This window comes from Cherax quadricarinatus, chromosome 36, assembly GCF_038502225.1.
Source record: "Cherax quadricarinatus isolate ZL_2023a chromosome 36, ASM3850222v1, whole genome shotgun sequence".
NCBI lineage: Eukaryota > Metazoa > Arthropoda > Malacostraca > Decapoda > Parastacidae > Cherax > Cherax quadricarinatus.
In genome coordinates this window covers 6,500,492-6,527,021 of record NC_091327.1, presented here as the reverse complement: position 1 = coordinate 6,527,021, position 26,530 = coordinate 6,500,492, and the positions used below count along the sequence as shown (strand labels likewise).

The 26,530-nt window shown below is 38.3% G+C and overlaps 1 protein-coding gene across 2 annotated transcripts in view; it reads right to left on the bottom strand.

Moving 5' to 3' along the window:
• LOC128691314 (DNA-dependent protein kinase catalytic subunit) overlaps positions 1-26,530 on the bottom strand; it is a 1,096,584-nt gene that overhangs the window by 692,744 nt on the left and 377,310 nt on the right. For both annotated transcript variants that reach the window (XM_070091676.1, XM_070091677.1), the window contains exons 19-20: positions 9,041-9,249; positions 36-213 (exon numbers count right to left, since the gene is read on the bottom strand). In XM_070091676.1, the coding sequence (XP_069947777.1) occupies positions 36-213; positions 9,041-9,249 (387 nt within the window). The remainder of the gene's footprint in view (positions 1-35; positions 214-9,040; positions 9,250-26,530) is intronic.

Sequence of the window (26,530 nt, the reverse complement as noted above, 5' to 3'; positions counted from 1 at the left end):
CCAAGTAAGACAACTGGTTTATAATAATTACTCACCTAAGCGTTTGAAGGCACTTGGATGTTTACAGAGTGAAAATATTCTCAAAAGAATCGATTTCAAGTTTAAGGAAACTGGGTCCTTTCGAGACTGTTTATGAGACCACTTGACAAACTCTGCCAGGCACTGGGCACTTACATCTCTCAAGGCTGGGTTGTTTGCTCTCACAATACCTTCCTGAAATGTACACGCATATTTTTTACAAATATCAATGCTAATATTATGGGTGATGATATTAAGCAGCTGCAAGACACACTACTTAAGAGGACTGGTAAATGGTTATACTCTTCTATAATAATGTAATTAATTCTTTTAAGCAAGTCAGTACTAGTCAAAAAAGGGTTATACAATTACATCAGTGAATGTCAACACAAATGACTGGATTAATATGAACGAAAATTGAGAATTAATATAACTGATGTAGCAGATTACTTTAACCCCTACAGGGTCCAATGCCAAAATCTGAAGTGGTGCTCCAGTGTCCAAGAAATTTGTGGAGAAAAAAAAAAAAAAAAAAAAAAAAAAAAAACTTACAGAATTAAAGATAATATTTTTGTGAAGGCAATAAAACAAAAAAATTTTTTTTGATCAGTACTTACTGAGATACAGCAGTGGGAAGTTGACCCAAAATGACCGGGTGGCTGCAACATCAGTGACTTCCGCAAAATCCCATTTTTTTATTTTACGTTTTTTATATTTGTTTAATTTCTTTTCTAATTTTTTTTCTTTTTCTAATAACTTTTGTGGCCTGTGAGACCAATATAATGTATATTGTATAAGTGTACACTCATTGTATTCAACACAATAACTGCACTAATTTCTTTATCATTATATTGCTTACAAAACTTGTTTACAAGTTTATTGTAAACAAAATTATGAAAATATTAGTGCAGTTGTTGTGTTGAATACAATGGTACCATATAGTGCCATATGGTACAATGGTGCCATAGGGTGCAATTGTACCATATGGTACAATGGCACATGATACAATGGTACCATATGGTACAATGGCACATGATACAATGGTACCATATGATACAGTGGTAATATATGGTACAATGGCACCATATGGTACAATGGCAACATATGGTACAATGGCACTATATGGTACAATGGCAACATATGGTACAATGGCACCATATGGTACAATGGTGCCATATGGTACAATGGCACCATATGGTGCAATGGTACCTTATGGTGTAATGGTACCATATGGTACCATATGATGCAATGGTACCATATGGTACATTGTACCATACAGTACAATGATACCATATGGTTCATTGTACCATATGGTACTGCTGTATTCAGCACAATAAAGACACTAATATTTTCATTATTATTTTGTTTACAAAAGTTGTTTACAACAAAAATATGCAAAAATGTTGTATATTAGTAATTTTCTATTATATATTTACAAGCGTACAGGAACTTGACGTATTCCTTGAGGTGGATGATGAAGCACTTTGTCGCGGAAGGAAACTGTGGAGTCAGTAGCTAGCTTGCGTCGCCACTCACTCAGTCTTGGATGGAGTCTCATGCCACCAACACCTATTAACCATATGGTACACGGTATCATATGTTACAGGGTACCATATGGTACTATATGGTATAGGGTACCGTGCAGTACAGGATAACATATGGTGCAGGGTACCATATAGTACAGGGTACCATATGGTACAGGGTACCATACAGTACAGGACACCATATGGTACAGATACAGGGATAACTATGGAAATAAGTCACCCTGACTTTTTTGGGTTATCCTAGGATTTTATACATGTGCTGCTATGTATGATAATCTATGTAATTGTATTTCTGTACACCTGAATAAACTTATTCAAGTGCATGTGGCATCATAAGTAAATTTATTTAGTTACACACAAATAAAGTTACATAGAATATCATACTTAGCAGCATATGTTCGGAGAACCTAGGATAACCCAAAAAAGTCAGAGAGATTTATTTCCATTAGGGTCCCTGTACCCTGTACCATATGGTATAATGTACCATATGGTATAATGTACTATATGGTACATTGTACCATATGGTACCACTCAACCATATGATACCATTGTATGACATGCACCATTGTACCATATGGTACCATTGTACCATATGGCACAATGGTACCATATGGTTCAAAACCATAGAATTCATCTTCAGCTCCACTTCCATCAGTCTTAGAACTGTAAGTTGTGAAGAGGAGAGTCAGAATTCGCCCGGAGAGTGAGTGGGGAGTGAGAGTTTCCTTGCCGCCATTTTTTTTCTATGGTGTGCACACTGACCACCCAGACCCATTCTCTCAGATGTAGGCCTACCAGCCTTCTCGCGCTAAATTTGACACCGCTAAAATTTTGGCATAGATCTACAGTTTGGACACTGAAAGGGTTAACAGACTGATGGAGAGAATTAGACTGAGCAAACTATCAGCTCAATGAAAACATGAAAAAATAAACCACTGTACAATAAGTATAAAATCTTATTAAATGTATGAGGAGTCATACAGGTGTTAAGGCTAGATGTTGGCCGCATGTTAACGAACTTTTTTTTATGGACCGATTACGTTCATTTTTGGTGTACTATTAGGAGGTTATATCGAATATGCTGTGCTGAAGTTTCAATCATATCGGCCAAAAAGGAAATGAAATATGCAAAATTTACGAAAAATTGCATTTGGCAGGGCACAGTTTGTCAGTGGTACTCGGACAAGTGGTTTTGACACTTGCTGCTGCTAGAACAACTCTAATTCCATCACTTGTCGATGAGAATTCTAAAATAAACCTTATCTTCTTGCTAAAAAAAAATAAAGTTTCATAACTTTTTTGATATATTGGAAGATGTCGGCCTTGTTGTCCACATAAATCTAAAAATATTTTGGATAGTTCGGAAACACGAACGCTACCCCGTAAAACAATCATTCTCCCATGTTTGTTGTGAGAAATAAAGTCAATTCAATCATAAATAAAGCTGGTGATCCCCTAAATAGGTAAATAAGTTACTTTCGAGATATAGGCCGCAGCGCGCGGCACCCCCGCTGCCCGGGAAAAAATTTTTTCCCCGAAAAATTCGCTTTATTTTACACTTTTTCCGCGGCCTACGAGTGTTTATTACAGTTAATCATTGTAAATCCGTTTTCTCTCATCACTGATGAGAGAGGGCGGACCCTCTCTTCACCTTCAGGGGAAATATCGATAGAAATTTATTCCTCGGGGCGTCATATTATGCTATATATTTTTTTTTGAGGTGTACTTTTTATGTTTATATGCTATTATTATATTGCATTATATCATAATAGATCAATTGTGATAGATAAATAAGCCTTATAATTGATATTAGCGTGGGTATGGAATATTTTGTTGGCTGGAGGTGTCGGCCATTTTATGCACTATTCCCAGGGGTTCCCGATTGGTTCCTTGATCACATTATCTCCGCCCACTCTGGCATGATCTCAGATGGTGAATTTGTATTATATTAGACATAAAGATGTACGAAAACGATAAAAATAACACGGGGAAAAACGCAACAAAAACGTCAACAAAGCTGAGTCAGCGCTTCTTACGCGACATGTTGCGTCAGCGCTGTCACCATGCCTGTTATAAATGGCTGTAATTCCTTTTAGAAACATCGTACAAGGATAATAATTATACCAGCGTGTAGCCAGAAAGTTCAGCTATTTTTTGGTAACAATAACTCAGTTTTCATATATTTTCGAATTTTTTTTTGCTCCGCGCGCGGGAACCCTCAATCGGTCCTTAAGATTTGAATTAGCTGAATTACCAGATCAATCAGATTGTTATGGTTATATTATAAGAGCCAACATGACAACAAAGTCAACAGGAAAGACAGGCCTCAGGTTGATCACTGAGAACAGAAAAATCCTTGAAATCATTCACTGGTGTAGATTTGTTTACAATGATTTAAATATCAAATGTACTAAAACTGCACAATGAAAAACATGCAGATATTAATACATTCCTTCACAAACTATTCATACTAATACTACAATGAATGACTGCTACGTATACTAAAAGTACTGTATATGGCACACAAGAAAAGCTATTAAGAAAGGTTACAGCATTTGCAGAGATATCTGACTACTGAATATCCATAAATTGTTCCATTCACTTATTAGTATACAGTACTAAACAACTTTTACAGAAGCCTTTCTAAGGTGATAGCCAGTTAATTATTGATAGTTACTATTAAGTTGAGACTGTTGAAGTCAAGTTAGGTACTCATGATATTTTCTACTAATTTAAGGAGTTATTACACAAAGGCTAGGAATCTGCAGCATGATGTGGAGAAAGATCTTCTCTAGATAACAACAGGCCCAACACTGTGAAAATAAAACACTAAAAATTACAGCCTCTCCATTCCTGAGACTATGTTCGTAAACGAATTCATCCCTAAGTGAGAAGCATACTATAATGGTAGTGGGTTTGTGTCATTCATCTTTGATATTGTTTTAATGTCACCTTTGCACCATTTATAACATTTCGGGTATATTTTTAAAAGTTTATACAGTAGTGTACTGAATATTGTAATAAACAGAACAGAAGAAATCAGCTCTAATATACTATATTATTTAAGTATGCATAGTGGTCAGAAAGCCTGTCGTAAGTCCGAGTCGTCGGTAAACGAGTACGTCACTAAATGAGGAGAGGCTGTAGTGGAAAAATGAGAGTCTTGGTGGAAGTGGTAAGGTGACACCAACAAGTTGTGAGTAAAAGAAAAGTTATGAGTTGATCATGACAGTTATTAAGAAAATGTTTCACAACTGGTTTCTGCAGTCCTAATACAAAGACAAATAAGAAATGTGAATAAACAGTGACAGGAGTCAGGTGGCAAGCTGTGAGCAGGAGGAGGAGGCAATGCCAACAGCAGCAGCAGTAGCAGAAGATGGAGTACTCATCAACAGTGGAGTAACATATTAACCCTTTGACTGTCGCGGTCATATATATACGTCTTACGAGGTACCATGTTTGACGTATATATACTCATAAATTCTAATGACTTCAAATCAAGCAGGAGAAAGCTGGTAGGCCCACATGTGAGAGAATGGGTCTGTGGTCAGTGTGCACCATATAAAAAAAATCCTGGAACACGCAGTGCATAAAGAGAAAAAAAAAAAACTGACCATTTTTTTAATTAAAATGCCAAATTTGTGGTATATTTTCATATAGTATTTATGGTTGTATTCTCTTTTTCCTGGTCTCGTTTGATAGAATGGAAAACATATTATAGAAATAGAGGTGATTTTGATTGATTTTACTATAAAAAGAACCTGGAAATGGAGCTCAAATAGGGGAAATGTTTGATTTTTGCCGATGTTCAAAAGTAAACAAATGATGTCATTGTCCAATAAATGTCCAACTAGCCATTCTAATATGCAGTCATGAATCGGTTGACATTATTTATACAATTATTACAGTATTGCAGTAGTCTGCAATACTGTCTATTTTGAATAAAAATTCAAAATAGAAAGCAAGAGTAATATCAGAGGTGCCTGGAGACATGACTGCTAAACAAAGAAAATGTTATTTTAGAGCCAGGAATGTCTGCATTGTTCTGGACCTTATTTTGAAATTGTCATATTTTTTAATTTTCGTGAAACTGGCCAAATTGCAAATTTCTGACCTCGTTATTGGGTAGTTGAAATCGGTAAATGGGCAGCTTCTTGTACTCAATTGATAGAAAAAACGGAGTTCTAAAGAAATAGCTTTGAGTTTGGTTGACTGGAACAATGGAATTAGCCGAAAATAGGGCTCAAAGTGGGCGAAATCACCGATTTGTAAATATTGCCGAGGTCGCTAACTTCGCGAAAGCGTAATTCCGTCAGTTTTCCATCAAATTTTGTATTTTTTGGTGTCATTACAATCGGGAAAAGATTCTCTATCATTTCATAAGAAACAATCTTTTTTTTTGAAATTTTGCAACACCAGGAGACACCTCGGGACTGGGGGTTCCAACAGTCAAAGGGTTAAAGGCATTTGTTTTTTTAACCCTTTCAGGGTCCAAGGCCCAAATCTGGAGTCACGCACCAGTGTCCAAGAATTTAAAAAAAAAAAATTTGTTATTTTTTCTTATGAAATCGTAGAGAATCTTTTTGTGAAGGTAATAAAACAAAAAGTACGAAATTTGGTGGAAAATTGACGAAATTATGCTCTCGCGAATTTTGATGTGTCAGCGATATTTACGAATCGGCGATTTTGCCGACTTTGACTCCCATTTTAGGCCAATTACATTATTCCAATCAACCAAATTCTTAGCTATTTCACTAGTATTACTTCTATTCTATCGATTGAGCACAAGAAATCGCCAAGTCAACTGTTTCAACTACAAAATAAAGTGATCGGAAATTGTTAATTTGGCCAATTTAACACAAAGTTCAAAATATTCCAATTTCAAAATAGGGTCCAGAATAAACAATGTAGGTATTCCTGGCACTAAACTAACATTTCCTCTGTTCATTAGTTATGTTTTGAGGCTTTACAAATAAATTCCGTTTTGATTTTTTATTCACATAATGAATTTTTATTCACACCAAAAAATAGAAGATTTACTGTTATGCATTACTGTAATAATTGTATAAATATCATCACCATATTTGTGAATGTATATTAGACCCACCAGCTGACGTGTATTAGACGTGGGAGGTCGTTTGTTTACTCTTGAATATCGGCAAAAATTTAACATTTCCGCAACTTTGAGCTCAGTTTCAAGCCATTTCCAGTGCTAAAATCAATCAAAATCATCTCTATTTCTGTAATATGTCTTCCATTCTATCAAATGAGACCAAGAAATCGCAAATACAACTATAAAAAACATACGAAAAAACACTGCAAAGTTGCTGTTTTAATCGAAAAATCATGATTTCAGTTTTTTTCTCTCATTATACACAGTGTGCTGCAGGATCTGTTTTATGTGGTGCACACATACCACATAGATGTATTCTCTCATATCTAGGCCCAAATGTACCACTCACAGTTTATCAGAGTGAGCTGAGCTCATGGCGTAGATCTACGGTTTGGACACTCACCATAAAGCCGTAGATCTACGGGACGGACCCTGAAAGGGTTAACACACCAGCTATCTGCCACCAAGATAGGGTGACCCAACAGAGAAGAAACACTTTCACCATTACACACTCCATTGTCTTGCCAGAGGAGTGCCAATACTATTGAAGTTCAGATGCACCATCCTTCAATGTGCAGTTACTGTACTTCCCATCTCCAGGACTTGAGTCTGAGTAACCAGTTTCCCTGAATCACTTCGATAAATTAGACACATGTGCAACACTTGGGAATCTTTATTAAGAAAACGTTTCACCACACAGTGGCTTCATCAGTCCATAACAAAGGAGAACAGGGAAGAACAGGAGGAGTTTGAGGTAATCAGTCCCTCAGCCTTGAGCGATGTGGTCAGTCCATCAATCTTGAAAAGAATACAGCATATGTGCGAAGAAGTAGCCTGGTGGCCTGGTGGTTAACGCTCTCGCTTCACACGGCGAGGGCCTGGGTTCGATTCCCAGCCAGAGTAGAAACATTGGACGTGTTTCTTTCAACCTGTTGTCTATGTTCCCCATCAGTAAAATGGGTACCTGGGTGTTAGTCGACTGGTGTGGGTCGCATCCTGGGACACTGACCTAAGGAGGCCTGGTCACAGACCGGGCCGCGGGGGCGTTGACCCCCGGAACTCTCTCCAGGTAAACTCCAGGTAAACACACACCAAAAATAAAAAAAAATTGTTTATTACTATTGTTCTATAATATATACAGACATATAGAGTCAGTGGACATGTCCCTAGAAGTGCTGGAGCTCGTGGAACTTTTCGAAACATGGTGTTTTACACATTCCTGTTTCACATTCCTCACACAAAAAATGAGTCTCTGTGTTTTGTTGGCGGGTTGTTGTGGTTGTGCAGGTTGTTGTGATTGTGCAGGTTGAAAGTTAAGACACATGTGCAACATCTGGTTATCTTTATTGTAGATGTTTCACCATCTAGTGGCTTTATCAATACAGATTCTACGACATAATTAGAAGACAGTAGAATTATATACAAAAGATGAGGTAATCAGTCCCTCAGCCTTGGAGTTGGTAGCACCATGGTGGTAGAGATTCTGAAGCAAAGACAAGGAGACTGGCGTTTATATAGGTGCCTATATAAGCGTTAGTCTCCTTGCCTTTGCTTCAGAATCTCTGCCACCATGGTGCTACCACTCCAAGGCTGAGGGACTGATTACCTCATCTTTTATATATAGTTCTGTCTTCTAATTAGGTCCTAGAATCTGTACTGATAAAGCCACTGGATGGTGAAACATCTACAATAAAGATTACCAGATGTTGCACATGTGTCTTAACTTTCATCTTGTCGGTATTTTATACCTTTCTTGCACAAATTGTTCAGGTTGTTGTGATTGTGTAGGTTGTTGTGGTTGTGAAGGCTATTGTGGTGTGTGGGTGGTAGAATGAAGCTGGCCTTATGGATGTGCTGAGTCATGTATGCTGGCTACCAACCTGGAAGTAAGTCACTGTCTAACTTATTTGGGTTATTCTAGGTTGACGGTCGTCTGAGCATCTTTCCTTCCTTCCTTACTTCTTTCTTTCTTCCTTCCTTCCTTCCTTCTGGTTTCCTGGGCATTGCTTTCGGTCACAAACTCCTCAAAACCATGAAATTCATCTTCACTGATGCTTCCAACTGTGTTAGAGCATCACTTGGGAAGAGAAGAGTCTCAGATATTTCTTACTGCTAGGCATGCTGAACAAGGACTACTGAAATGGCACTTCCACAATGCACCACTAGCTCCCTGATCTTTCTTTATACTGTGCACAATGACCATGGAGACCCATTCTCTCACATGTGGGTCTACCAGCTTTCTCCTGTTTGATCTGAAGCCGCTAGAAATTTGGCATATTAATATGTCAAAAATACTGGCTCATAAGATGTATATATATGACCGAAACAGTCAAAGGGTTAAAGGATACCCAGCATCAAGACTTACCATGATGGCATCCAGGAGGACCACAGTATCAGGGTTCTCAAAGTTCTTATTATTAGTGAACCAGTGAATAGTCTGGTAGGCAAGTGTGAGGAACAACTGCCGAGTAACTTGGTCTGGGTCACATGCCAGCTGCAACATGGCCTCAAACACGTGCCGGTACAGTGGAGCCATGGGGTACCTCGCCTGAATATCTGTATGTTGCTGAGCTCCTGCAACAAGAAATGATAATCTTAAAGTAAAAACATTACTTTTCCAAATGTTACCTAATAATAATGTTGAGAATGATAGCAACTATTTGTCAAATCAGATATTTATTCAGCATTTAAACAAGAGATAACCTGTAGCCATAATTGAAGTGTTATTTTGAACACAGAAAAAGAGGTGAACATGAGTTTGTGTGACTCATTGAATGACTGAATGACTGAACTGACTGACTGACTGAGTTGGCTTACTGAGTGACTTGACTGATTTACTGAGTGATTTGACTGACTTACTGAGTGACCTGACCGACTTATTGAGTGACTTGACTGACTTGCTGAGTGACATGACTGACTTACTGAGTGACTTGACTGACTGGCTGGATGACTTGACTGACTTACTGAATGACTTGAGTGACCTGACTTGCTGAATGACTTGACTGACTTATTGAGTGACTTGACTGACTTATTGAGTGACTTGATTGTAATAATATTATATTATTATTGCTGAGAAGAAAAAGAGAATGATTTCCATGGAATTAAAGCATGAAATCATAAACAAACAAGTGAGGTGTCCAGGTTTTGGGTTGAGAGGGAAGAGGGAGGGGGGGGGAGCTGGCTCGTAACTCATATGTTGGCTCGTAACTCGGAGCAAAACATGAACCCAGGGACGGCTCATATCTCAAAAAACTCCTAAGTTGGGACACTCATAAGTCAAGGTTCCACTGTATTTGGAGTGCTAGCAGCAATAAAACGTAAATCAATGTTTGGACAGTTAAAGGGTTAACCCTTTCAGGGACTAAGGCCAAAATCTTAAATGGTGCCCCAGTGTCCAAGAAATTTTGAGAAAAAAAAAATATTTTTTTTCTTACAGAATTACAGATAATATTTTTGTGAAGGTAATAAAACAAAAAAAAAATTCTGATCAGTACTTACTGAGATACAGTGGCGTGAAGTTGACCCAAAATGACCGGGTGGCGGCAACATCAGTGACTTCCACAAAATCACATTTTTTTTATTTTACGTTTTTTATACATTTTTCTTACCTTTTCTAATTTTTTTTCTTTTTTTTTTTAGCAACAAATGTGGCCTGTGAGCCCAATATAAAATATATTGTATAAGTGTACACTCATTGTATTCAACACAATAACTGCACTAATTTATCATTATATTACTTACTAAACTTGTTTACAACAAACTTATAAACAAAATGATGAAAATATTAGTGCGGTAATTGTGTCGAATACAACGGTACCATATAGTACCATATTGTACAATGTTGCCATATGGTGCAATGGTACCATATGGTGCAATGGTACCATATGGTGCAATGGTACCATATGGTACATTGTACCATACAGTACAATGATACCATATGGTTCATTGTACCATATGGTACTGTAGTATTCAACACAATAAACACACATATGTTTTCATCATTATTTTGTTTACAATAATTGTTTACAACAAAAATATGCAAAAATGTTGTATATTAGTAATGATCTATTATATATTTAAAAATGTACAGGAACTCGACATGTTCCTTGAGGTGGATGACAAAGCGCTTTGTCTTGGAAACTGCCGAGTCATTAGCTAGCTTGCATCGTCACTCAGTCTTGGCTGGTGCCTGGTGCCACCAACACCACTTACTGACCATATGGTACACAGTATCATATGTTACAGGGTACCATATGGTACATTGTACTATATGTATAGGGTACTATACAGAACAGGATACCATATGGCACAGGGTACCATATGGCACAGGGTACCATATGGCACAGGGTACCATATGGCACAGGGTACCATATAGTACAGGGTACCATACAGTACAGGACACCAAATGGTACAGATACAAGGATCCCTATGGAAATAAGTCACCCTGACTTCTTTGGGTTATCCTAGGATTTTATACATATGATGCTATGTATAATAATCCATGTAACTGTATTTTTGTATACCTGAATAAACTTACTCATGCGCATGTGGCATCGTAAGTTTATTTAGGTATACACAAATAAAGTTACATAGAATATCATACTTAACAGCACATGTTTGGAGAACCTAGGATAACCCAAAAAAGTCATACAGACTTACTTGCATTAGGGTCCCTGTACCCTGTACCATATGGTATAATGTACCATATGGTATAATGTACCATATGGTACAATGTACCATATGGTACAATGTACCATATAGTACAATGTACCATATGGCACATTGTACCATATGATACCATTGTATGACATGGCACCATTGTACCATTTGGTACAATGGTACCACATGGTTCAAAACCATAGAATTCCTCTTCAGCTCCACTTCCATCAGTCTTAAAACTCTAAGTTGTGAAGAGGAGAGTCACAATTCGCCTGGAGAGTGAGTGGGGAGTGAGAGAAATTGGTCGATCCCTTTCTGACAAGCTTAGGGAGCACAAAAATAGTGTTAGGCTTGCCGACACTAACAATGCTCTTTTCTGTCACGTCAGAGATCATAGCCATCCTATTGACTGGTCTTCTGCTAAAACTGTCTTCCCTACTTCCAACTCGAACAGTCGCCGTCTAGTTGAATCCTCTCTAATACACAACTTTCCTTGTATGAACCTTAGCCCTGGCTTCGTCTCTGTAGATGCCTTCCTCTCCCGCTACATTATAAAATGCTCCAAAATTCAGAACACCCGTGACTTAACCTGACTCCTCATTTTTTCTTTTTCTTTTTCTTCCTCTCCCTCTTCCCCTTTCCTCTTTCCTTTTCTCCTCTGGGTTGTCTTTCTCTCTTCTGTCTCGTGTTTCTGTTCCTTCTTCATTTATTTCACCACTTCCCCTTTCACGCACCTCTGTGCGCTTGCTCTCTCTCAGTGGGCACCTAGCTCTCTTGCAGTGCTCCCCTTCCTTTGTATTTGACTGGCTCGTCCTCCTTATTTCCCACTTCTACCACTACTACTACCTCTTCTACTACTACTACTACAACTACTGATGAAATTAAGACACATGTGCGACGTCTGGCTGTCTTTGTTGTGGATGTTTCGCCATCCAGTGGCTGGCTGGATGGCGAAATGTCTGCGATAGGGATGCCCGGGTGTTGCGCGGGTCTTAATTTCATCTTGTCGGTATTATATACTATTCTTGTACTACTACTACGACTACTACTACTACTACCACCACCTCTTCCTGCCTATATATAGCCGTCCTGCTCCACTTCTGGTTAGTGTGACTCTGTCAATGGTCCAAGCCGGACCGAAACGTCGTTGTAAGCTTCTCTCTTTTATGTGCGGGTTATTTGTGTATCGTTCCAGTCACGGTATTGTGCATTTTTTTGTTATTAGCATCACAAGTATCATCCAATGTACGACCTGCTTGACATACGACCACTCGTACTTATGACCGTACATCTGGCGGTATATATAGTAGTAAAATATTTAGTAGAAAGTAACATATAACACTATGTAGGTACTTTGTATACCAAAGGTTTGACATTATGGCCTACCCCGTGTGTTGGCAATTTTCTAAGGTTCAACTTGCATGCATTTTGACTTACAACTGATTGGTCGGAATGAAACTCAGTCGTAAGTCGGATGGTACAGTGGACCCTCGAATAATGGCATTAATCCGTTCCAGAGAGCTTGCCTTTAACCGATTTTGCCATTAGCCAAATTAATTTTCCAGTTAAGAAATAATGGAAATCAAATTACACATCTCCCTCAACATTCGCGTTTTCAACTTTCGCGGGCTTCACACATTCGCGAATTCCCAACCGCCAAATTCCCAGCCGCCAAATCATATTTAAGTTTCCCGCCACCCACAAGTCCCTACTACCCTCCCTCCGACCCCCAAAACTGGCAGCCAGCCCTCCACACCACTCAGTGTGGTGAGTGTTTTGTTTGTTCATTATTTGCTATTAAACTACAATATAAATAATGTCAACCATTCATGACTGAATATTGGAATGGCTATTCGGACAGGTATTGGACGGTGTCATCATATGTTTACTCTTGAACACAGCAAAGAATTAAACATTTCTGCTACTGCTACTGCTAATAATAATAATAATAATAATAATAATAATAATAATAATAATAATAATAATAATAAGATAGAATTTAAGGAAATTGTACAAAAATACGAGGGTTGAAGCAGTGGTGGAAGAAGTGATTGACACATCGTCAGTGTGGCTTTGTTTATGCTGGAGTGAGCATTAGTCTCCACACACTTCCAAACATTTCACAATAATTCATTGTGTTTGGTGCTTGTAGATTGAGTGGGACTGGAGTGGTAGAGGCAGTGGTAGAGGTAGTGGTAGAGGCAGTGGTTGAGGCAGCGGTTGAGGCAGCGGTTGAGGCAGTGGTAGAGGCAGTGGTATTTAATAAGATATATGTTATTAATAATAATAATACATGTTATTATTAATAACTTATTATTATTATTATTATTATTATTAACATGTTATTAAATACCACTCCCTCAACCACTGCCTCAACCGCTACCTCTACCACTGCCTCTACCACTGCCTCAACCACTGCCTCAACCACTGCCTCTACCACTGCCTCAACCACTGCCTCTACCACTGCCTCTACCACTGCCTCTACCACTGCCTCTACCACTGCCTCTACCACTGCCTCAATCACTGCCTCAACAACTGCCTATGCCTCTACCACTGCCTCAACCACTCCCTCAACTGCTACCTCTACCACTGCCTCAACCACTGCCTCAACCATTATCTCTACCACTGCCTCTACCACTGCCTCTGCCTCTACCACTGTCTCAACCACTGCCTCAACCACTGTCTCAACCATTGTCTCTACCACTTCCTCAACCACTGCCTCTACCAATGCCTCTACCACTGCCTCTACCACTCCAGTCGCACTCAATCTACAAGTACCAAACACAATGAATTGTGAAATGTTTGGAAGAGCGTGGAGACTAATGCTCACTCCAGCATAAATAAAGCCATACTGACAATGTGTCAACCACTTCTTCCACCACTGCTTCAACCCTCGTATTTTTGTACTATTTCCTTCTTCAATTCTATCGTATTAATAATAATAATAATACGATAGAACTGAAGAAGGAAATTGTACAAATATACGAGGGTTGAAGCAGTGGTGGAGGAAGTGGTTGAGGCATCGTCACTCAGTGTGGCTTTGTTTATGCTGGAGTGAGCATTAGTCTCCACACTCTTCCAAATATTTCACAATAATTCGTTGTGTTTGGTACTTGTAGATTGAGTGCGACTGCCACATAATTAACCATGGGCCCAAAGAAACTTGCTAGTTCCAGCCCTTTGGTAAAGAAATTGAGAAACTTGATAGAATTGAAGAAAGAAATTGTATCAAAATACAAGCAGTGCACTGCTGTGGTTGAGGCAGTGGTTGAGGCACTGGTGGAGGCAGTTGTATTTAATAACATACATGTTATTAAACCATAACATGTATGTATTTAGTACAATATTTTATGACATTTAACGTATTTTATGACTCTTCATGGTTCAACAAGTTAAGGAAGCAGTATTGTATTATATTTCCTTACAATATATTGGGGCACCAAACATTCGCAAGGCTCTTGATCCTCTAACCCTCGCAAATGTTGAGAGAGACCTGTAATCCGTTTCAGACAGCCAAAAGTATTAAAAAAATTTTTTTTTTAAAGAATAAATATAGATATACATACAGAAAACAAGGACAAATAGATATAAGGCACTAAAAAAATGGATAAATGAACATTTAACATCACACTTACCTTTACTGAAGACTTGTTGGTGTATGGCAGGGGAGAGGGAGGCGAGCTTATTATGCTTCAATATGATGCTAATATCATCTCTATGGCTTATTTATCTATCAAAATTCATCTAATATGATATAATAAACAATATTATTAACTTAGAAACATGATATATATCGTTTTTCTATCGCTTACTCGCTTAACTTACTTGCTACACTGTTAATTCTACACTTTATCGCTGACTGGCGGACACGTTCAAGACGAATGTCCTTAATCGAGTTCTTGGGCATTAGCCAAGCCAATACTTTGATGCAAATATGTGCCACTAACCAATTTTGGTGTTAGCCGATGCCGCCATTACCCGAGGGTCCACTGTACTTGTATATTGTTTACAAAACTTTTTTACACAAACCAACTATTAAAAAAATTGTTAGTTCTATAATACATATACATTGGATCATCCATTTTCGTCAATCTCTGTTATCGCCAATTTCAGTTTTGGCCAACTTTTATGTATAACTGAGCGTTTAACATCACACTTACCCTTACTGAAGACTCTTGTTGGTGTATGGAAGACGGGGAGGAGGGGAGAGGGAGGCAAGTTTTTTGTTTAGCGATGGGACAAAATGCTTGAATATGATGCTATTATCAACTCTATGGCTTATTTATCTATCACAATTCATCTAATATGACATAATAAACAATATTAATAACACAGCAACACTAAATATACTCTAGAATGAATAAAATATCATTACGTATGACTTGTGGTGGTGATGGCGATATTGGGTTATCAGGGCCACTGGACGCATAAGCCGTTAGTGGTGGTGGCGGCGGCGGCATTGTCAGTGACCCTATATACCTCCAATAACATTGGAGGAGTTAGGTTTCGTGGCACCCACTTTCCATCGCTTAATCGCTTAACTTACTTGCTACACTTTATCACCGGCTGGTGTTATAGCCTTTATCGACTCCTGCTGCTTTAGTATTGTACATATCATAGAATCACTGAATCACTGAGGAAGGCACATTCTCCCCTCTCTTTTCCTCCTCCACTTTGGTACTTTGCTACAATTTCTTTCTTGAATTCTATCGTGTTTCTCAACTTCTTTACCAAAGGGTTGGTACTAAGAGCTTTCTCTGGGCCCATGGTGGCTTATTTAGAAGTTGCAAGCATAAAAAACAATGGATTATTTTGAAAATGTTTCATATGAACGCTGGGGGTGATGCTCACTCGGCAAGAAACAATGCCAGACTTACTCTGAATGCATCTGTGGGAGGCTTTGTGTGCGCGGGGCCACTGGGACACATTCTGTACAACCGCCGAAATCCAAGGGAAATCACAAAAACCAAGGCTATATTTTGGCGAAAAAAGTTGCCAATAACCAAAATTCACAAAATCTGAGTCACGAAAACCAAGGGTCCACTGTACATTACACATTATATAGGTCTCACAGGCCACAAAGGTTATTTGAAAAAGTTAAAAAAAAAAAAAAAAAAAAAAAAAAAAAAAAAAAAAAAAAAAAAAAAACACAATACAAGTAAAAATAATATTACTGAGTGAGCAGCAGTCGCCAATGTTGCCATAAGCGGTCCACTTTCTGTCAATTTCACGCCTCTATATCTTGGTAAGTTCTGATCGCAATTTTTTTTGTTTTTGTTTTAAAACAAAAATATTCTTAAGATTTTGGAAAAAAAAATAATTTTTTTTTTCAAATATTTTTTGACACAGAGTGAGAGTTTAGAATCAGAGGTCCCGACAGTGAAAGGGTTAACAAATCAAAATTTTAATTACACGCTGTAACATTTGCAAAGAAATAAAATCTTTATTCTTTTAACTTTCCCATCAAATATTGTACTTTTAATTTTATTACCTTCAGATAAAGATTCTCTACCATTTCATAAGATAAAATACTATTTTCTTTAAATACCTCAACCGTGAAAGAAATACTCAGATCAGCTGATCCAACCCTAAAAGGTTTAACAAGTCCTTACTGCACACACATGTCACAGGACAGCAGTACATGTAGTATGACAGGATGACAATACAGGATGGCAGAAGAGTATGACAGGATGGCAGTACATTATGACAGGATGGCAGTATACAGGATAGTAGTACAGGATGGCAGAACAGTATGACAGGATGGCAGTACAGTACAACAGGATGGCAGAACAGTATGACAGGAACACCCTACCTGAAAACTCTAGAACTGCAAACACTTACACTCACCCAATTGACTGTAAACACAAATACATAATAAAACTATAACCTAATGAATCTTAAACTAGTCATAAGTTTGCCTGAGACACTCTTTTATAGGAGCTTTAATAGAAACTGTATTGAACCAAGACAAAAGCATTCACATTGCTAAATTGAAGAGCTGTAACAAAGTTACTTAGCCTTAATATCAATATGCTCCATAATATGCACCAATATAGAGTTTGAATTAATCTTAGTCTGCCCGAAATGCCTAATCATAGTAGGTGTGGTAGTGGCCCTCTCTGTAATTAGTATTTTATAATATGTTAACCACACATTGTAACCAATATTCTATAATATGAAAATCCAGCATTGTAATCTTTATAGAGAATAAACTTGATTGATTAACTAATTGATGGCAGTACAGTATGACAGCATGGCAGTACAGTATGACAGGATGGCAGTACAGGATGACAGTATAATATGACAGGATGGCAGAACAGTATGACAGAATGGCAGAACAGTATGACAGAATGACAGTACAGTATGACAGGATGACAGAACAGTATGACAGGATGGCAGTACAGTATGACAGGATGGCAAAACAGTATGACAGAATGGCAGTACAGTATGACAGAATGACAGAACAGTATGACAGGATGGCAGTACAGTATGACAGGAAGGCAGAATAGTATGACACATTGGCAGTACAGTATGACAGGATGGCAAAACAGTATGACAGGATGGCAGTACAGTATGACAGGATGGCAGAACAGTATGATAGGATGGCAGCACACTATGACAGGATGGTAGTAGAGTATGAGAGGATGGAAGAACAGTATGACAGGACAGCAGTACAGTATGACAGGATGACAGTATAATATGACAGGATGGCAGAACAGTATGAAAGGATGGCACAACAGTATGACAGGATGGCAGAACAGTATGACAGGATGGCAGCACAGTATGACAGGATGGCAGTACAGTATGACAGGATGGCAGAAGAGTACAACAGGATTGCAGTACAGTATGACAGGATGGCAGTATAGTATGACAGGATGGCAGAACAGCATGACAGGATGGCAGAACAGTATGACAGGATGACAGATGTTATATCTTGGAAATTGGTCATCCTGTGTTATTTAACTATTGTAAGAGAATATGATCACTTAATATTATAGCGTGAAAGTCCCCGTTTATAGCTAAAATAGAGACTTTTGGCGTTATATTATTATCTGTTTAATATATAAAAATACCATGGTATTATCACTATTATTTTAATATTTATTATTTATTATTATTATTATTATTATTATTATTATGGTTAGGTAGGATTTCTTATGTATATAGAGCATAAGTCTCGGAACCATCCGGTGAATTGTTCAATTGTTTATGTCCGGCTGACTGACGTTTGGGTCAGGTGATCCAACAGACTGGCAGATAGTCAGTCCGCTCCCTGTTCTAGCCTTGACAACTGATCGTATAATGGTTCTCTCTTAGGGTGTACAGTTTGAACGGGTTTGAGAATTAGACTCTAGAGCTGACTCAGTTTGTTCCTCATTGCTCTGAAAGATTGTTTTGATATTTATATTCTTGGTAAGTTCAGTAATCCATAGAGATACGTCTTCTCAGACAAACTCTTGCTTTCTACTTCCTTTACGGCCAGATTCAAAGGTCTTGTTGAATCTTTTACATTTTGTAGTTTAAGTTTACACAGTCTTGTTAAGACAAAGACGTAAATGTTAGTGAAGACTTAATTACAGGAAGAATAATTAATCTTCCTTATTAATGTGATATTTCCATGATTTTGAACTAAATATGTATATTGTAAATTTATTGTACAAAGTATTACGATATAATATTAGGTACAGAGAAAAGATAAAGTATTTTATTTAAATACTTTAATAAATTTGAATATTATTCTATGGAGTTTCCCAGTTGAAATTATTTCTCCTAGACTCTAAAATACCTTTAACTAACTCTGATCCAAAATCTTGTTGCCTATGAGGAAAATATTAACAGATCACATTCTGAAATTCTTTATAAAATTTCTTATTCGCAACAAATGGGGGCCTGTCCGGGAGCTCTGTTGTTCTAAGACATTGATCAAAAGAAAAATATTAAAGCTATATACTAGGAATTTATCTTTAGTTAATTTCAATTTTTATCATGGAAGATCACATTAAACATTTATTTGATGATTTAACATTGTCAAAGCTGGACTCCTTGAAACTTCAAACGTGCTGGCAGATAGCCCGTAAATTGGGAGTACCATACGATAGATACTACACAGCCAATACCGTAAGGGCAATGATTAAAAACAAATTGTTTCCGGGGCCTCTCACGATCATGTAGCAGAAGATTCTGACTCTGAAAGTTTAGTTTCTCAAGTAAGCTACCAGTCAAGATTCGAAGAATTAGAAGAACAATTTCAAGGAGTTGATCTTGAAACTGAATCTGATAGATCAGGTCCCGCTTTGGCTTCTAGTAAAATAGATGAAGTATTGCAGGGTGCAGCTGCTGTTCTGCATTCGCACGTTACTGAAGAAATTCCTATTAATGGCCAGTCTGTCACTCACCAGGGTGCACGTCCAAAGGAATATCCACATACCGCCAGTTCAATTCCCTCCTTTTCGATACTGTCGGGGCATATTTCTCAAAGTCAGTTTGAGAAATTAGAAAGACTATTTATTTTACAGACTGCTCAAATTGAGGCTCAACGTAAATTAAATGAAGAAGACTTTCAAAGGGAAACGCTCCGCTATATAATACTACAACAACAAGGTACTGTGAGTGAAAGATGAAAAGAATCCTCAAATGATGCTTTTAATATAAAAAAAGCCGCATCTATGGTTTCTAGGTTTAATGACGGAGATTTAGATACTTATTTTGAAGTCTTTGAGAATCAGGCACGTGCTATGCGCTGGCCCCGACAACACTGGGCAACCTTATTACATACTTCGTTGTCTGATAAAGCTCAAAGTTGTACGGCTACGTTACCTTTTGAGAAGTATGTGAATTATGATTCCGTTAAGTAGGCTATCCTTGAGGCTAATGATCTCCTTCTAGTAAGTTATCAAAAAACCTTTAGAGCATTAAAATGCCAGCCAACTCAGTCGTATGTAGATTTTGCACATGAAAAGAAAATCACTTTTGAGAGATGGTGTAGAGCTTCTAACTGTAAATCTATGGAAAATCTTTCCCAGTTGATCCTGCATGAGGACTTCTATAATAATTTACCAGAAGACTTGCATAGGTATTTGATTAGTTGCCCCATAGTAAATATACTAGAAACAGCCTCACTCGCCGATAATTATGAAATATCTCAACAATTGATTGGCGAAAGAAAAAGTAAGGAAACAGTGACTAAATATGCCCCTAAGAAAGGACGATCTAATCTTATGGAGATATGTCGCATACAGAATCCTTGCCCGACCTCCTATGTTGCCTCCACACCCATTAATGATAAATTTAGATTTAACTCTAGGAGAAGTTCAAAACCACTAAGGCATAACAGTGAATTGAACTGCACTTATTGTAATAAAAAAGGGCATTTAAGGAAACAGTTACTGGCTAGAGAGGGATACCAGGAACGAGCGACTTCGTTTCCCAACTCAGGTAATATCTTCATCGACAACTCAAAAGAAACTGAACCCTAGTACCGAACAAGGTTCGCAAGAGCTAATCAGTAGTCATTCTAGATGACTCAATACCAGAGCTATTTCAGAACAAGATATTCGCTCGGCTATGAGTCCCTACTTTGCTAAAGTGAAAGTTGGGATAGACGAGGCTCAATTAGTTGAAGTTAATTCCTTCCGTGATACTGGAAGTTGTGATGAATGGTTTGAAAAACCGACAAGTTACTTAATATTGTTGAAGCAGGGCATACTTCCTGTATGTGATATGACTCACACAAAGCTAGATGTGTTATTAGAAGCTTATGGAGGCACCATCATAAAAGTGCCTCTCCACAAGATATACAGTACATCCAAACACCAACCTATACTGGCTTTGTGTCGGTAGGTATATCCAGTGAAACTTTTCCTATTCAGGGCGTTGACTTACTCATAGGCAATGATCTAGACTATCCGGGTATAAGCCGAGAGCCTCTAGTTATTGATAATTCTACTGACATTAACTATGCCAAAGAAGCTCGAAAAGAGGCCCCTACCTTATTTCCTCTCAATGTTATAACTAGAGCTATGTCTAGAGCGCCTCAAAATCCTTTGTCAACTGAAGTCCTAAGTGAAGGCGAGGATTTAGGTCTCGGTTTATTGTTCAGCCGATCCTTACAACCCGGATCTTCAAATCTGAAATATTCTATGATCGGCCCTTTTCAAGATTCTGATATTAAAATGCTATCGAAAGAAGATTTAATAAGGGATCAGTTCCTTGATCCATCCCTAGAGAAATTACAAGAGATAGCTATTACAGCAGACGACGCCCAAGACCTGGACAATTGTTACTATCTTACCAATGGTATATTAATGAGAAAGGAAAAGTCTCTTTTGTCTTCCGACGATCATCTGTCTACCAGCAAACACCTAGTAGTGCTACCTAACACCTTTGAGAATTAGCTATTAGTTTCGCCCACCATAGTCCCATGGGAGGACATTTGGGAGTAAAGAAAACGCTGCGCAAAATAGCCAAGCATTTTCATTGGCCCAGAATGAAAGAGACTGTGGAAAGCTATCTAAAAAGTTGTCAAGTCTGCCAAGTGACCGGCAAACCTTCGCACACACCTCCACCAGTTCCCCTCATTCCGATTCCCGTCAGTGGTGAGCCCTTCTCACGCCTGATAATAGATTGTGTTGGTCCGTTACCCAGGACTAAACAAGGGAATCAATATCTGTTTACAATTATGGATGTCGTTACTCGATATCCAGAAGCTATCCCTTTGAGAAAAATTAATTCTCGCATCATTGTTCGAGCTTTGCAAAAATTTCTCTCTCAGGTGAGGATTCCCCGAATAATTCAATCCGATCAAGGATCAAATTTTACCTCTAAGATGTTTCGCGATGCCTTATCTCGCCTCGGAATTAAGTCCGTATTTTCTGTTGCATATCACCCTCAGTCACAAGAAGCCCTCGAACGATTTCATCAAACATTAAAATCAATGTTGAGAGCGTATTGCGAGCAGTTTTCCCGAGATTGGGACGAGGGAATACCATTTCTCTTGTTCACCTTAAGGGAAAGCGAACAAGAAAGCACTGGGTTTAGTCCATTTGAATTAATTTACGGACACAAAGTACGCGGCCCCCTCGCCGTACTAAAAGATTCATGGACGGGAAAATCAGAATCCTCGCTTAAAACAACTCCAACTCTAATGCAAAAGCGTTTGTCACAACTGAGGGAATTAGCCTCAAAAAACTTAGCTAAGGCCCAATCCAAGATGAAGCATTGTTATGACAAACACACACGCTCTCGCTTCTTTAAACCAGGTGACAGGGTGATGGCACAGAAATTTTTACCTGGACACGCTCTGCAACCTAGATACGAAGGTCCTTTGGAAGTGATTGAGCGGCTCAATAAGGTAAATTATGTACTACGAACTCCAGGAAAGAGAAAAGAAAAACGTACTTATCACATAAACCAACTTAAGGCTTACCTCCCTAGTCTCGTACCTATTACGACAGTTCTTCCTTTAGCTGAAACTGAAAATGTACATCTGCCAAGCATCTCTAAAGCAATAGAAGTACGTTTAAAAAATTCAGAGACATTGCAATCTCGATACCTTTCTTATGGACCTTGATTTGGAAAAAGCAAAAGATATCAAAGACTTGATATTACGTTATGAGGTTTTATTCGATGACGTCCCTTGGTGTTGCACATTAGGAATTCACGACATAGATGTACAAGGAGCTAAGCCTTGCAAACAGTCACCTTATAGGGCAAGTCCACTTAAACAAGAAGCATTAAACAAAGAAGTAGAATTTTTGTTGTCCCATGGACTCATAGAGCGGAGTAAAAGTCCGTGGGCCTCACCCTGTATATTAGTTCCCAAGCCTGATGGAACTTCTAGAATGTGCACTGATTATCGTAAGGTTAATGCTCTCACGGTACCGGATGGTTTCCCACTACCCCGTATTGATGATCTAATAGACAGAGTATCAGGAGCCGCCTATGTCACCCGCCTGGATTTATTAAGGGGCTATTACCAAGTGCCGCTTACCCAGCGAGCCCAAGAAATATCCGCATTTACTATACAAGGCGGATTATTCAATTATCGCGTTATGCCCTTCGGATTGTGTAACGCGGCCTCTACCTTTCAGCGCCTGATGACCAATGATTTAGAAGGAGTGGATGCATATCTAGATGATCTTGTTAGGTAAGACACATATGCAACAGTTAGGTATCTTTATTATGAAACGTTTCGCCTACACAGTAGGCTTCTTCAGTCAAGTACAGAAAAGTTGATAGAAGCAGAAGATACTTGAAGATGATGTAATCAGTCCATCACCCTTAAAGTTATGAGGTGGTCAGTCCCTCAGTCTGGAGAAGAGCATTGTTCCATAGTATGAAACAATATGGAGATGAAGTGACAGAATGGAGCTTTTTATAGCGCCAAGAGGTGAGACGTAGGCCACTAGGAGAGGTAAGAACTCAGATGTTGAAAGGTCAGGTCCCTCTCAAATCCAGCCGCTCTCACTAGTGGAAGTTGTCGAAGTTGATTGCAGGTCTGTACCAAGATACTCTTGTGTTGCAGTGTCTGACAGATTGGACATTAAAATGGTATAAAATACCGACAGGTTGTTAGGTAAGACACATATGCAACAGTTAGGTATCTTTATTATGAAACGTTTCGCCTACACAGTAGGCTTCTTCAGTCAAGTACAGAAAAGTTGATAGAAGCAGAAGATACTTGAAGACGATGTAATCAGTCCATAATAATAATAAGATACCTAACTGTTGCATATGTGTCTTACCTAACAACCTGTCGGTATTTTATACCATTTTAATGTCCAATCTGTCAGACACTGCAACACAAGGGTATCTTGGTACAGACCTGCAATCAACTTCGACAACTTCCACTAGTGAGAGCGGCTGGATTTGAGAGGGACCTGACCTTTCAACATCTGAGTTCTTACCTCTCCTAGTGGCCTACGTCTCACCTCTTGGCGCTATAAAAAGCTCCATTCTGTCACTTCATCTCCATATTGTTTCATACTATGGAACAATGCTCTTCTCCAGACTGAGGGACTGACCACCTCATAACTTTAAGGGTGATGGACTGATTACATCGTCTTCAAGTATCTTCTGCTTCTATCAACTTTTCTGTACTTGACTGAAGAAGCCTACTGTGTAGGCGAAACGTTTCATAATAAAGATACCTAACTGTTGCATATGTGTCTTACCTAACAACCTGTCGGTATTTTATACCATTTTAATGTCCTAGATGATCTTGTTATATATAGCAATGAATGGGAGCAACATTTAATTCGCCTGGAAACCTTATTTAGGAAGTTAGAAAAGTACAACTTCACCATAAATTTAGCCAAGTGTCAGTTTGGACAAGCCAAGATTAAATACCTCGGTTTTTGTATAGGCCAGGGTGAGGTACGTCCTGTTGATATAAAAGTTAGGGCCATTGCTGAGTTTCCTATCCCTCAAGATAGAAAATCTGTACAGAGGTTCCTTGGAATGACTGGTTATTATCGACGTTTCTGTCCTAATTTTTCTCAGGTTGCGTCTCCTCTTACTGAGTTGACCAGTAGTAAGATGAAGTTTTGTTGGTCGAAAGATTGTGAGATAGCTTTTAATCGGTTGAAGCGGTTGCTTTCTTCTTCACCCATATTGAATCAACCCTTCTATTTACACATTGGTGCCAGCGGTTATGCTGTGGGGGCTGTGTTACTTCAGAAATCCCCCTCTACTGATATTTTGCATCCTATATCTTATTTTTCTTCCCCCTCTACTGATACTTTGCATCCTATATCTTATTTTTCTTCAAAGTTGAAACGTCACCAAAAGAATTACGCCACTGTAGAGAAAGAAGCTCTTGCCCTAGTAATATCTTTGGAACATTTTGACGTTTATCTGGGAACCTTCCCCCATAAAATTATGGTATTTTCAGATCACAACCCTTTAATTTATATTAATTCCATGAAATCAAAGAACACTCAGATCCTCAGGTGGGCTCTGAGGATCCAACCTTATCTGATTAGTATTCAACACTTAAGTGCAACTCTTAACATAATTGCTGACGCCCTTTCTCGCCCCTGAAAAATAAAATATATACAGTACCTTAAAATGTAAAGTTAAGAGATGAGTACTCTTAGAGCCTAATTTATATATATGCATATATATATTTTTTTTGTTAATGATTTTCTTTTATATTGACAGTATGATTATGAAAACCGTTTCGTTGATGGGACGAAGTATTAAGTCTACATGGATGACCCTGACAGTCGTATGTCTGAGACTCCTATTCTCGAATTGTGATGGATGCCACTCCAGATAGTTCTTCCGGCCATTGTTCCAGAAGCTCACCCTCTGGCAAATAACCCTGCTGATCGAGTTCTTTCATCTCCATTCTTCCGTCGTCCTACATGCCTTATTTACCAAGAGGACGCTTACTATAAAAAAGATATTACCGAGGACGCTTGCAAACTCCCTACTGCAACCTATTGTCATACGGGGGAGGGGGGGGTGTTATATCTTGGAAATTGGTCATCCTGTGTTATTTAACTATTGTAAGAGAATATGATCATCACTTAATATTATAGCGTGAGAGTCCCCGTTTATAGCTAAAATAGAGACTTTCGGCGTTACATTATTATCTGTTTAATATATAAAAAATACCATGGTATTATCACTATTTTATTATTATTTATTATCATTATTATTATTATTAGTATGGTTAGGTAGGATTTCTTATGTATATAGAGCATAAGTCTCAGAACCATCTGGTGAATTGTTCAATTGTTTATGTCCGGCTGACTGACGTTTGGGTCAGGTGATCCAACCTGACGATGGGTCAACAGACTGGCAGATAGTCAGTCCGCTCCCTGTTCTAGCCTTGACAACTGATCGTATAATGGTTCTCTCTTAGGGTGTACAGTTTGAATGGGTTTGAGAATTAGACTCTAGAGCTGACTCAGTTTGTTCCTCATTGCTCTGAAAGATTGTTTTGATATTTATATTCTTGGTCAGTTCAGTAATCCATAGAGATACGTCTTCTCAGACAAACTCTTGCTTTCTACTTCCTTTACGGCCGGATTAAAAGGTCTTGTTGAATCTTTTACATTTTGTAGTTTAAGTTTACACAGTCTTGTTAAGACAAAGACGTAAATGTTAGTGAAGACTTAATTACAGGAAGAATAATTAATCTTCCTTATTAATGTGATATTTCCATGATTTTGAACTAAATATGTATATT